The sequence below is a fragment of the Centrocercus urophasianus genome, unplaced genomic scaffold, assembly GCF_019232065.1.
Source record: "Centrocercus urophasianus isolate 14NV4802_14NV808 unplaced genomic scaffold, USGS_Curo_1.0 seq_15, whole genome shotgun sequence".
NCBI lineage: Eukaryota > Metazoa > Chordata > Aves > Galliformes > Phasianidae > Centrocercus > Centrocercus urophasianus.
Genome location: NW_024884697.1, coordinates 46914292 through 46927872, shown reverse-complemented (window position 1 = coordinate 46927872; position 13581 = coordinate 46914292). Strand labels below are relative to the sequence as shown.

The window sequence follows — 13581 nt, the reverse complement described above, 5'->3', positions numbered from 1 at the left end:
CTGAAGACACCTGGGAAGCATGCAAGATATCTTTTATTAAAGTGACACCATGCACTGGTGCCCCAACCACTGTGCAAAGTGACAGTGAACAAGGAAGACAGGTCAGTAATAACAAACCTGTATCCAGAGAAACAGCTAGCAAATATCTTAAAAAATAAAAACTTTAAAGATACCCTCTATATTTAGCGAGGATGATGTTACAGAGGCTTACAAGGGCAGCTTTTTCCACATGAAAATGCAGAATAATGTTAAGTTTATCTCTCAATTTAAAATGAAAATATGTTTAATAATGGGTCTTAGGCAACATTTTTCCAGTATAAGCACCTATAGCATTAGCAGGCTAACAGTTAAGGTCTTGAGTGTCCTGAAGTGCTGACCATCAATCAGCATCTCTGTTACACTTGGCATTTATGTTTTGTTTCAATTACTGTCAGTTGGGTTATGGAGCATCACTGTTCCAAAACAAATGCTTACAGATTTCTAGGTAGGCTGTTCTCCCTTCTGTGTTCATCTGTCCAACTTACAAAGGTGCTAAGTGATCCTTGTTTATGGACGTGCAGGTGTAAGTAAGAGGTAATAGCATACTTGTTCTCTGAACACAATGTCTTTCTTCAGATTCCCATTCTATGTGGCATAGCAGAAAATTAAGAGCACTTCCGGGATCCTCCACGCATATAAAGCTTACGCTGTCAGGAAGGCATGCAACTGACCAAATATTTCATCACAAAAACAAGGAGACCAGGCTCACATGCAAGTGCATGCAGGAAGAACAGAGGGAAAGCAAAAGCGTACAGGAGCACCATTCCACAAGTAATGTAGCCTGGTAATTTGCACTACAGCAATACTCATTTTAGACTTTGAAGCAGTGGAAAAACTGAGGAACAGCTTTCCTTGCAGGTTATAAATACTGCATTACTACTGCAGAAGTCAACTGCTAAAGGTTGGAACAAGCTGATATAGAGCAGCTAGAAAAAAAATGGAAGATAGCCTTAATGTAAATTTTATCTAGAATGAAAACTTCAGCATCCACTTACTACAATCAAAACACTCAATCCAGAAATATCCCCTGAAGCACGGATTTCCCACTTGTCTCAGTTGAATTAGGAAGAGAAAGCCAATTCTCCAAAGTGGGCTTTAGAAACTAACAAAATCATCCAAGGAGGAGGACAGCAAGGGTGAAGACAAAAAAAATAATCAAACACCAGGATACATCCAAAGCATACAGCAATATGTAACTATGTTCTCATTCTGTAAGAGGAGACGAAGGAGACGAGACTGAAGGAAGATGTGGTGTAAGTATTATTGTCACTTAGGGAAATATTTTGTTAAACCAAATGAGGTTTAACAAGAGCAAGCATAGAGTCTTGCACCTGGGAAGAGTAACAGCAAGTATCAGTGCAGGGTGGGACATGACCTGCTGAGAGGAACTCTGTGGAGGACCTGGGGGTCCTGGTGGATGACAGGTTGGCAGTGAGCCAGCAGTGTGCCCTGGTGGCAAGGAGGTGATCCTCCCCCTCTGCTCTGCCCTGGTCAGGCCTCACCTAAAGTACTGTATCCAGTTCTGGACTTCCTGGAATAAGACCAGGATCTCCTGGAGAAAGTCCAGTGGAGGGCCACAAAGATGATTAAGGGCGTGGAACATCTCTCTTATGAGAGAAAGCCTGAGCAAACTGGATCTGTTCAGCCTTGAGAAAAGACAACTCAGAGGGGATTTGACTCATGCTTATAAATACCTTAAGTGAGAGAATCAAAGAGACACAGCCAACCTCTTTTGAGTGGTCTGTAGGAACAGGACAAGGGGAAACTTGATCACAGAAAGTTCTGCACCAATATGCGAAGAATTCTTCACAGTAAGGGTGATGGAGCACTGGAACAGGCTGCCCGGGGGGGAGTTGTGGATTCTTGTTCTCTGGAGATATTCCAGATCCCCTGGACACCTACCTGTGCAGAGCGCTGTAGAGGACCTGCTTTGCAGGGGAGCTGGACTCGATCTCTGGAGGTGCCCTCCAGCCCCTACAATTCTGTGATACTCAATAGGCAAGAATTGATTCTTTCTATAGAGAACAATCAAAGTAGGTCTGTAAGATCAGTAGGAATCTCAGGCAATTTTCTTTTTGGCTGAAGATGGGGCACTAATGCCAAACAGCCCTGAGCCCAACCTACTCTATCAGAGCAAATACCACTGCCCTTTAAGGAGTGACTGGTAAAACCTCTTTGCTTACAGGAAGTCCACTTTAATCAGTGCTTTCCAAGAATCTTCCTCTAGAAACACATGCCCTATAGCTGTTTGTACTCCAGCTCTATTGAAGTCTGTTACTTGACAATCATGTCATTAGCAGAGTCCCTGAGATTGACCCTGTTTCCTCCCCTCTCAAGGAAAAAATGACCAATTTGATTCCTGAAGAAACCAAATGCAGTTACACATGCCACATGTTATATACGCCTCTTCATTGCATGTAGAAAACTGCTTAATTTGCAAACAGATCCAAAGAAAGCAGGACTCATTAACTCAGAGCTCCTACTAAAAAAGAGGTTTAGTTTTACTGGTTTGATTTTTTCAATAGCATTTGATAGCATTCTCTCAACATTTGTTTTTAAAAGGAAGAACTCCCTAAAGGTACAGAATAAATCTGTTTCATTGCCAAAGAGTTCAGCATTTCTTTCACTCCTGTGACAAGGACTAGCATTCTAAGGAAGCTTATCCTGCCTGGGATACGGGAGATAAAAGGACTCCAATCCTGGAACAATTGAAGAGGTGCTCATACTTGCTTCCAAGCATCTGTACCCTGGACATCATAGCTTTTTATTTTTAAGAAAGCATGTATTTCAAAAGGAAGTGTCTAGGCTGGACCTAGTTCTGCTGTTTCTCAGCGATTTAATAACTGTCCAGAGAAGATGAACAAACTCAACATCTAGGCTTCCCTTCTAAACAATTCCCGTCTGCATCTGACAGAGAATGAACAAGAGGTTTCGCTGAACTAAAATGCCACACTACAGAGCCCTTAAGCTCAGCAACAGGGACTTAAGATTGCAGCTGGCACACAGAGATGGCATTTCACTAATCTGCACTATGAATTCATTATGAAGACAAGGCATAATGATTTGTTCAGGAGAGCAGCCTTCAGATAATATACCATTCTTCCCCAGTAGCTTACACATGATATAACCCTCTGGTGCTTGGACAACTACCTTTTCTATGTTCTTGCAGGAGATATCTGAAGCAAATGGTTCTGCAAAGCTAATGATGTGTTACTGGTAACAAGAACTGCACTTGAAGGAAGCAAAGTGTGAGAAATAGTAGTGTTCAAATCTCAAGAACTCATATTCAGCTTTGACAGGGATCTGTACTACAAGTACTCAATGCATAAATAAGATCTATGATAGAATGAAATAAATCTTGGGGAAAAAAAAAAAAAAAAAAAAAAAATCAAAATATAAATTGGGCATTGTTATCACAAGATTTCAGAAGTGAGGGTGATTGCCTTCAGCAACAGTGAGTACCCAGGTAAGCCTACACAGACTAAACTGCTTTCTCAGCAAGAATGAAACATCTGTTCTTACTGAGCTGAAGATCAGAATTTGACCTTTGCAAATGACACCATCTTAGGCCCCAGTATGGTCCCAGCTGCACAGTCAAAAACCAAGGGATATCAGACAGTTAAAATGTTAGTTGACATTGTCAATATTAATCTGGGCCAAGAAAAGAGATGACAAATTAATAGAGGTTATGGCAAGCATCTACAGCAAACTTACTTTTCACACAACTTGCTCATGCACCTTCAGACTGCCTTCACCAAAACAATCCACTGAGATGAGCTCAGCCTGCTACCACTGTGGTAAATGGCTGGACTTCTCTTGCTCAAGAAGGTACCAGTTCTCCAGCATACCTTCTGTGTACCCACACTGTTCTCAGCAGTATTCAGAGCAACTGCCGTACACTAGAAACCTCACAGCTCAGTGTTCACAGTTCTCAAAACAGTTTTATAACTTCCAGGACTCTTACCACATTAGCTCAGCATAATAAATGCTAAACAATACACTTCATTTCCATGGTGTTTTTCTCCTTTACATTTCCTTTCCTCCCACCTTTCAAGACTCAAACTTTTAGCTCCCCCCTCTTCATCATGGCTGCTTGGTCCTGTGCCACTCACCAGAGGAGATTGAAGGCTGGCTAACATGTCAGGTGGTGCTTGTTAGTGGTTTTGTACTGTTTAGTCAAGTAAAAAATGAAGAAAGAATATCTACTCCTTTCTGGCATCTAATAGAGGAGAACTACAGGATGTTCCCAAAGCTTTTATCATCTACTCTTTCTTCCAAGCTCTTTCCCTCACAATTTTCTATATAACCTTTAAGATATTTTCAAGTGCCTTCTTATAATCCTCCAAATAGATACTGCCTGCATCCAATTAATGCATTTTTGTCTTACATCATCTGATAAGATTTCTGAAAAGTACTCATAAAATAATCTGTAAAACCTTGTTTTTATCTCAAACCTATTTTATCTCAAAATTTTCAGACGTTCAGTGTCCCTGTGGGTTCTGGAGAAAAGACTAGTATTTGAATTTATACAGGAAACCTACCACCAGTAATCAATTCATAATCCAGACAGCTAGAACAAGAAACTAAACAAAGCCCAGTGTAATTTCAGACCACTGTAAATAAAATCAATTTCTACAACTGGAATATGTGATACAGTAGCAGCTTTCTTAGCACATGCAATACAAAATGATCTCAGACTACAAACCATCCATTTATTGGATGCCCACAGTAACTTACCATTTAGATTCACACTAGTTACACTCGAGCACAAAGCATTTGCCCTACCCTTCTTTTCCTTTTATAAAGAAAAGAAAAAAAGGCCACTTTGTTTCTTGGTGCTGTATTAATAAGGCTTACTTACTGCTTCAGAATTATCAATGAAAGGGTCTGTTTCATCATAGCCGTAACCTATATCAATGAGATCCTGCAGGCGATCCTTCCGATGTTTGTGGGGCTTTCCACTCTGGAAAAGAAAAGAAAGTTATATCAGTTGGGAAGAAAGCAAACAAAAGTCTACAAAACGTAGAACACTGGTGTGATAGTCATTCAGGGAATCAGCAGAGTTTTACTCTGATGTGTCTTTGAAGACTGTCTATGTAAATAAAAAACAGAAGGCATAACTTTCACAAAGGAATGAGTTCCTGCAAGCATGCTGAAATGCTGTATAAATGCCTTATCAGAATCATTTCTGAAAGTTATTCATTAGCCACCTGGTTTCTGGGTGACTGAAGTATTCCTAACATTTTCTGCCGAGACGTGTTTCATTGCTCTGGTTTTAAAATTCTGTTAGTGATAGAACAACTGACATAATGTAGGTAGCGTTAAGTCTTTCAGTACGCTACAGGGCCACTACAAAGGAGAACACAAACAGCCTTGCATTTGCTAACAAGTTTCCCCCACACGAGACGGACTGCCTTTCTACAGGAGTGTGAAGCCTAAGCCAGAAGAGAAAAATATCTGGTGCTTGCAGATATGGAGTGTATGAGTTTCCAAAAAGTTACAGCATTTATTTAACATAACTGAAGAAAAACACAGTAAGATGAAATACCTTGAAATACAAGAGCTGTCACTGCAGTTGATAGGACCAGACATGAGATGGTTACTTGAGTTACCTTAAAGCCATGAGCTACATTGTAGATTGTGCATTCACTTACCTCCAAGAGAAAGTAAACTTCAGTTTAACCTGTAAGCACTCTTCCAACATGAAAGTGTAACTGTTAAGTAAAAAGTCACATGGAGCTCAAACCAGCTGCAGGATAACTGAACTTAAGGCTATGCAAACAAGCAGTGCTTAAGATGTGAGGCCTAGTTTTCTGACTCCTGCATACTGTGGAAATTGTCAATATAAAATTATTAAAGCTAAGTGCCTAAGGGCACCATCTTTACTAAAACAGTATTGGGCTCTTCCATGAATATTTGCCAACTATGATCAAAGTGTATACTCTTGGCAAACAAACAGGTATAACTAAACCAATAAACACAATTGTACAAGAAAAAAAAACACAAAGGTGAGTTCCATTTCTAGTTCAGGTTTCCAACCTAATAGTACCCCTAACCTTTTTTTATCCGCTCTGTCATCCCCTATAGCCAAGTTACTCATCTGATGCTTTGGGAATACGCAGACATGCAGTAGCTTTTTGTTTTAAAAAAAAAAATATTGGATGAAAAAAGAAGATATTTGAAAAGCAGAGGTAAAATTTAAGTGTTCTTTTTTAAATTCCAGTGCATTTCATGCAAGTTTGTAATTCTCATGATTCTGTAGCAACTATAAGTTAATGAACACTATGGCATTTTGCCTCTACAATCCCATTAATATAGTATAGCGCAATCCAGCTCTGTATTATTTCTCTTAACTCTAGGTAATTAAGAACACAGGGGAGCACATCCTTGTTCATGGGTTCCAAATCTTTTTGCAGTAATGCCTACTTCAGTACATACAAGCATTTAACAGAGATTTCCCAATGCATTTTTACTGCATTATTGTTATTCATAGACATTCAGCACAGATATGGGACAAGCCTAATAAATGAAAGTCTTGTAAGAGCAGAGTGAGTAAAGGTAGGATTAAAACAGTAAGTTGTCTTGAGATAGAAGCAGATATGATAGTATCTGAACCACCATACCTGGAGTTAGAGAATTTCCTTCAGGCTGACTCTACCAAGCTATGTGTAAGGAAGTGTGTTAAAAGTCTACAGGCTCATCTCTATCGATGTTCCAGACAAAACTGAAGCAATCTTCTGCATCAATGCTTACTACACAATAATTAAGGGAAGTTTTACTACTGGTGTTATTCCACCTCTCTTCTCAAAGAGCTTCTCCAACCTTTCAGTCCCAAAGCATAAGCAGCCATGACACCAGAGCAAACTGAGGATTCCTGAAGCTACAAATAGCACTCATGCAATTGTTCAGAAGCTCAAATATTAATTCAATGATAGAGCATAACACGAAGTTTAAAGAACCTTCACACCACAGAAAGTAGCAAATACAATGCCCCTGGAAGACTCTTCAGAAATGAGTCAATTTCATCTCAGTTTTGGGCACATTAATAAAAGTTAAAAAACAAAACCAGGAGATACAAGAATACACATTCCAGGGCAGAAAATAATTTTGCTGGAAGGAAACAGAACCTCAAAATTAAAAAAAAAAAAAAAAAAAAAGACCCCAAGGTGCTTAAAGACAGCAAACTATCACTGGATGAGAGAGAAAGTCCACTCAAATTAATGACTGATTTAAGGCCAGTATCCGAAGGGTAGGAACGAATGGGTCACCAAGGAGCATGTATCCATCTGTAGAAGCAACAAAGAAGCTAACAGCTGGGGGGCAGGGAGGAAGAGAGAGATGTCAGAAATTACGCAGTGTAGTAAATACGAGAGGCAGCTGAAGGAGCACTGAGACCACTCAGTTCTCAGTACTTGAATAGTAAATTGAATTCTATGATAATAAAAGGAAGGTAATCCGCACAAAGGAAGTATAACCCTAACAACAAATACAGCGTGCTCCCAATTTGTTATGCTGCTCAGGAAGTGCTGGAGTCATTACATGGAGTTCTATGACATTTGCCCGACAATCAGCAGTGGTCAAAAAAGGAAAGAAATAGGACTTAGAAAAAAAAAAAAAAAAAAAGAAAAAAACCAGAAGTCATGATTATATCACCGATAAATCAGGGCATCCTACTGCTAATGTTCTTTCATTTAAAAAAAGAAACTGGAACAAAAAAAGGGAACAGTGAGCCAACAAAGATTTTAAAGGTAAAAAGCTGCTACTGTACAGTATCAGAGTTCAGCTGGAGAATGAAATGACAGACTAGCTGATAGCATCAGAATCACACGCAGCATGGAGAAGAACAGGAAGCCATTCACTCTTTCTCACAATACATGAATTAAGGAGCACCACACGAACTTATTAGCCAACAATTTTACACAGAATGTTTTCACATAGCAATCACCACGCCACTCAGTGCTGTGGAATACAACGTTAAATATCAGTAAGCTCAGAAGATGACCTGGCAGATTTACGGCAGAAAACTACATGAATGGTGGCTAAACACACAGCCCTCGGCTTGGGAAGAAATGAAGCCACAAACTGATCGAAAGGCACGCTCAGGCATCATCAGCACACGCTTGCTCTGTTACACTTTCAAGCATGAGGTTCCTATAGCATCAGAGAACTGTTACAACTGACCACTACTGATCTTATTTCAGGATTAATATTTTTAACATTTTATATAATATTGCCTGAGATTAATATAATGTTTTCACAGCATATAGCATATAATGTTTAATTTTACTAAAGAATAAGAAAGCAGGACTGAAAATTGCAACTATTTGGAAGAGATTTCTATGCTGGCACATTAAAACTCACAGCCATCACAATAAAGTTCTAAACAATCAAGTAAACAAACAGTGCATTAACTTTACACTCCCAGACTTAGAAAAGCTTATTAAAAGAGTTTATGTTGGTATCAACAAGATGTATCCAAAACTGTACCAATTATAAGTACAGACATTTACATGAAAAAAAGTAAAAAAAAAGGTCTTTAAGGAAGAGTGCTTTCCACAAGTCACTTTTTTTTCCCCACTACTACACTATCAGTGCTGTGTAAAGAAGACACCTGACTCAATTTTAAATGGGTAAATCATTATCAGTTTAAAAAAGAAATAATCCTTCCTGCAAATGTGAGAAAAACCTTCATTCTCATACAACCAATGATTACTTCTACACTGAAGTATTAGATAAAGAGAATTAGCATCTACATCAGTGGATATCTATCCTAGTTTAAGCTAGGGAGTAAATGTCTCACCTCAAGATTCAGAAGCTGGCTGGATACTGTCAGAACAGGAGCAATTGCACTGGGTCAGCATACAGACATGCAATTCTTCCTACCATGAAGTGTAAGTAGAGACTGATGGCTCTTGTATTGGAAGAGAGAAAAGACGGCAACTATCTAACACAAGAACTATCAATCTCTCTGCACCCTCCATCCTTAGTCGTCCTACTCAAATTGTTCCTAGAAGACATTTGCCTTCTGAGAATTTTGTGGCAGGGGGGGCATAAGGTATGACAATAAAGAAAGGCAGGACCTTAGAAGCACAGTCAAATACAAGCATGAATTCATACCCTGGTAAAACAGTAGTTCGTTATTTACTGCTTTTCTAATGGTTACAAATATCTATTTGCCTCTTATGCTACTGAGCACTGGAATTAAGTTTCCATATTTTTAATAATAAACTTTGTCCATAAATGTACACGTTTAGCTTTGATGAATGAATGTATATGCATGCATACTACACTGCATGTGTACTAGATTGCTTCCACCACCCCCACCCCTCCTACATATATTGCTTTACATGCTCTCCACTGACTTTCATTTCCTACAATTAAGCTGCTTGTTTTAGAACATTATTAAAATCCTTAACTTGTTTTATGGAAATGAGTTTCTAGAAAGTACAATTGAAATATTTCTCTCTGAAGTTCAAAAAGTAATTTATCATTCAAATGAAAACTAAACACTATTACGGAACTGCCTTCTCAGTACACTGGCTATATTGAGTTTCTGTCAATCCCTTCAAAAAAAAGAAAATGATTCTTTTCAGTTTAAGGATTTCTTTTGTGATGTATCACATCTAACATGCTCTGAAATACTAATTGCTTCTACTGAATATTTAGACCAGATACTCCTAAAAGTCAGCCTTCGCCAGGAAAAAAAAAAAAAAAGAAATCAAACAAGTAACATTTCAATATGCATATTAATAGCAAAAGATACAAAGCACTGTTCTTGTTTCCCTTCTCTATTAGTAATTCAGAATATCAACATGTCGAAGCACGATGATGAGGTTCTGATTGCCAGCTCAGAATTAATCACCCAACCCTACCCATTTGAATTCTTAAAGGCTTGCTTGGGTGTGGTTTTAGACAACACTTTCTGATTTCTACCTTAATTTATTAGTGAAAGCCTCTTTATATTATCACCTAGAGTTGTTCAAGTCATTCAAGATACATTTTCAGGAGTCAGCAGAGTTAACTTTAGGCATCTGGCAGCTACAAGATAAACTCATCAAGTGATGACTTACTAAATAATAGCTTCCTATGGAAGCATTCCAAACTAGTCAGAAATTCATCCAGATTTGTCAGTACACAGCCTTAAGAGAAGAGCTGCTCAGTAGTGCACAACAGTATTTATCACTGATATCGATCTGCATTTATTACTCAGTTGCCCTTACATAGGAAGCTTTCCCAAGAATAGCTTCACAGGCAATACTATCCTATGGAGAAATCTATTTAGCAGACTTGTCTAATAATCTCGTAGCAGCTTCAAGCTACTTAGATGAAATATAAATGAGATGGCCAGCTCCGACATATACAGAAGACATTTGACATTACACCAACATCTCTACTGAGCAACCAAAACCTGGTGTTAATGCCACACCGTCACAACTAAACACTTGTAATGCTAACAAAGGCACAGAAACTCACATATTTTGCCTCAAACTTCTTGGCTAGTGCTTCCACTTCGTGGCGCTCACGTTGTTCATCGTTGAAAGGATCTTCTGAGTGAACAGATTTCTTCTGAAAAAGGCAGAAGTATTCATTCAATTACAAGAGAAACATAAGATATGTCTAGTAAAAACCTATTAAAAGTGAATAAAGTATATTCTAACGACCAAGTAGTGGGAATCCCTAAGAGGGTCCAAATGCTTACTTCATGCTCTACAAAAGAGTGTAAGCCATTCAGTTATCATCTACTTGTCTCCTCCTAGTGAAGAGACAAATGCAAAACTAAAGGTTCAGCTTTACGTTTCCCTAAGTATTCCAGTGCAACCTCAACCAAAAGTATAAGCAGAAGAGAACGCTGGCCGAACTAGAGATCCAAAGAGAAAGAACTCCAAACATATCTTACACTGGTGCCTACCCTATTGGTGCTGTGATCCTCAGGTACCACACACAAGATGTACCCAGTATGCTAACCAGCAAGAATGCTATGTAATTTTTCAATTGCTAAGTCACACTGCAACAAGTAGCTTACCCTTACCACCCCAAACTTCCTTACTGCTATACTCTTGTTTGGATAACTTCAGAATTCACAGCACAAATACTACAGTATTGCCACTACAGCAGCTAGAATAACATGATTTAATATTCCAGCTGTATAAATAAGCAGGAAGCATCCACTTCTGAGTTTCCACTGACAAGAAGTCAATGAATAATAAGAGCATGAAAAGGTGTTCTTTTTTTCTTTTTCCCAGAAAAAAAAACCCTATGACTGCATTTGTTAATTTTCTATATAAAATACAGTAAAAGGGGTGGGAGTGGTAACAGTTCTAAAACATGGCAGAACAGTTAGGCCTTCACAGATGCTTCTCTAACTTTACTTCACATGAACCACTCAATGAATAAATCAAGTTCTACAACAGCCAACGATGGAACAAAAAGCAACATGCAATGCTCTGAAAAGCAAGATTCCCCCCCCACAGTAAGAGAAATTGAGTACTTATAAGAAGAGGGTTATGGCTAACCCTGAAGCATCTACTAAGTTACATATGCCTTTCCTGCATGCTACATATTAATATAAATACTGCTCAATTCATAAAACACTTTCTCCTTTTAGCAGGGAAAACCCACTCTATATAGATCACTCCAAAAGTAATGCCTGCCATTTATTTCCAGGAGAAATACAACAGATACAAAGAGCACACAAACACTGATAGGAGAAATTCCCAGTGACAACACAGTATTTTTCTTCAATAGTGATGCATTTCCACCAGCAACGCCATCTTCACCACTACTGAAACACACATCCCACCATCTCACTGTGCTCACATCCACTGTTTGGAATGTTCAATAAGCATTCATGAATGTCAAAAGGTGCCATTTTCCCACGTGGAGGAATTCAATGATACACCTTTGCTTCATATGCATTTCCAGGTCAGACACCATTTTGTCCAACTGCCCATCTGCTGCCCTCTGTCACAGCAACATCATGTAACAGAATGTTGGTGGGAAGGTTCAGCCTCTACTGCCAAACTCCAACACAGGTCAAGGAAAATTAGTTAATTTCATCTCTTCACCAAACCATCAAAGGTGTAGCTGGACTACTTTGTTATATGCTTTAAGTAGTTATTAGCAAACTTCAGTTTGACAGTACGTAAGGGCTCAGGCAGTCAGGTCTTTCGAACTTCACATTAACTTCAAGACATTACTACTTCAGCACATTTACAGCCTGCCTGACACTAGCCAATGTGGACTTCTGGCTCAACCACTTTATGTTGTTTTACACAAAAATGTTATGTGGTTATTCCTACCAGAAGATGAACTGTACAAACAACCCCACCAAAGGATGCTTTCTTCACTGGTATTAAAAAGAGCAAAGGAGAAGAACACCACACGTTTATCAGAAACATTTTCATCAGCTTCTCCTTCAGGCTGTAAATCCAATTTTCGAATTGAACAACAACAACAAAAAAGGTAGCATTCAACCTGTCAAGTAAATTTTGGTATTCTTTATTAACTGCTTAAGAGACCTATTAAATTAATGCTTCCATTTATTCCCATACACTGATGGAATTTTTACACATCTTTCCCCTTCCAGAACAGCAAGCCTCTGGAGATCCATTCTTGGCTACTCTAGCCCCAAGCAACACTACAGGATAAAGAATGTTTTGAATTATGTCATGTTGAACTTCAGTGGGAATAGCTTCAAGGAAACTGAGTAACTTATAAGGGATAAGTAGTAAACAATAGTCTTCAGAAAACCCCATCAGTCTTCACCCTACAAAAACAGTTTGCATAACTAAGTTTGTATGAACTGTTCATTTTAACTTTATAACAAAACTAAGTTCTGAAAGCTTAAGCTCCATTTAAAACAACAGCATTAACTGCTAACTACTTACCACTAACTCACAGCAAATCTCAGAATCAGCAAAAAAATGACAGAGGGCAGAAGATTCTTCTTCAAGATCTGTTTTAACAAAGCAGTTTTCTCCGCTGCCTTAACTACTACACATCACCGTAGTTATCCTACTCCACAAGCAGAATCAGTCTTCCTTTCATAATTGCTTCTATTTTAGGATTCTGAAGAGGTTACAACATTTCTTGGTCTGAGAGTGACCAGGGATTAAGTGAGAGGCTGATTTGTGCAGAGCAAACTCTCTTATGTTTCCTATAACCATGAAGGAAGTGGGATACCTGTTTTACTCCTGGACACAACATACTCCTCAGCTTTGCATGTTGACTGAGGCAAGATTCTAAGTCCCCTCTGCTATATAGAGAAGCCTTTTCAGTTTCTGCTTTGTAATCAGCAAGAAGTTAAACTGACAGGACAACTACACAGTAGATTTTGAACAGTTCAGAATTGCTTTTAAAGGATCACAATTTATGACACAGTTTTACATAATCAGTTGTTTGTTCCTCACAGTCCAGAAAGCGACAATATTACAATCTACTGATCTTCAATCTGTACTGCCAGAAATTCCTTAAGAAGCAATTCTATCACTATTTCTATCTATCTGATCTTAGTTGTAACAGAACTACTTTACATCAGTGTTT

The 13581-nt window shown here is 38.6% G+C and overlaps 1 protein-coding gene across 1 annotated transcript in view; it reads right to left on the bottom strand.

Annotated features, from left to right (window-relative positions):
- UBN2 (ubinuclein 2) overlaps positions 1-13581 on the bottom strand; it is a 57760-nt gene that overhangs the window by 42119 nt on the left and 2060 nt on the right. The window contains exons 2-3 of the mRNA XM_042816398.1: positions 10513-10605; positions 4901-5002 (exon numbers count right to left, since the gene is read on the bottom strand). Of these exons, the coding sequence (XP_042672332.1) occupies positions 4901-5002; positions 10513-10605 (195 nt within the window). The remainder of the gene's footprint in view (positions 1-4900; positions 5003-10512; positions 10606-13581) is intronic.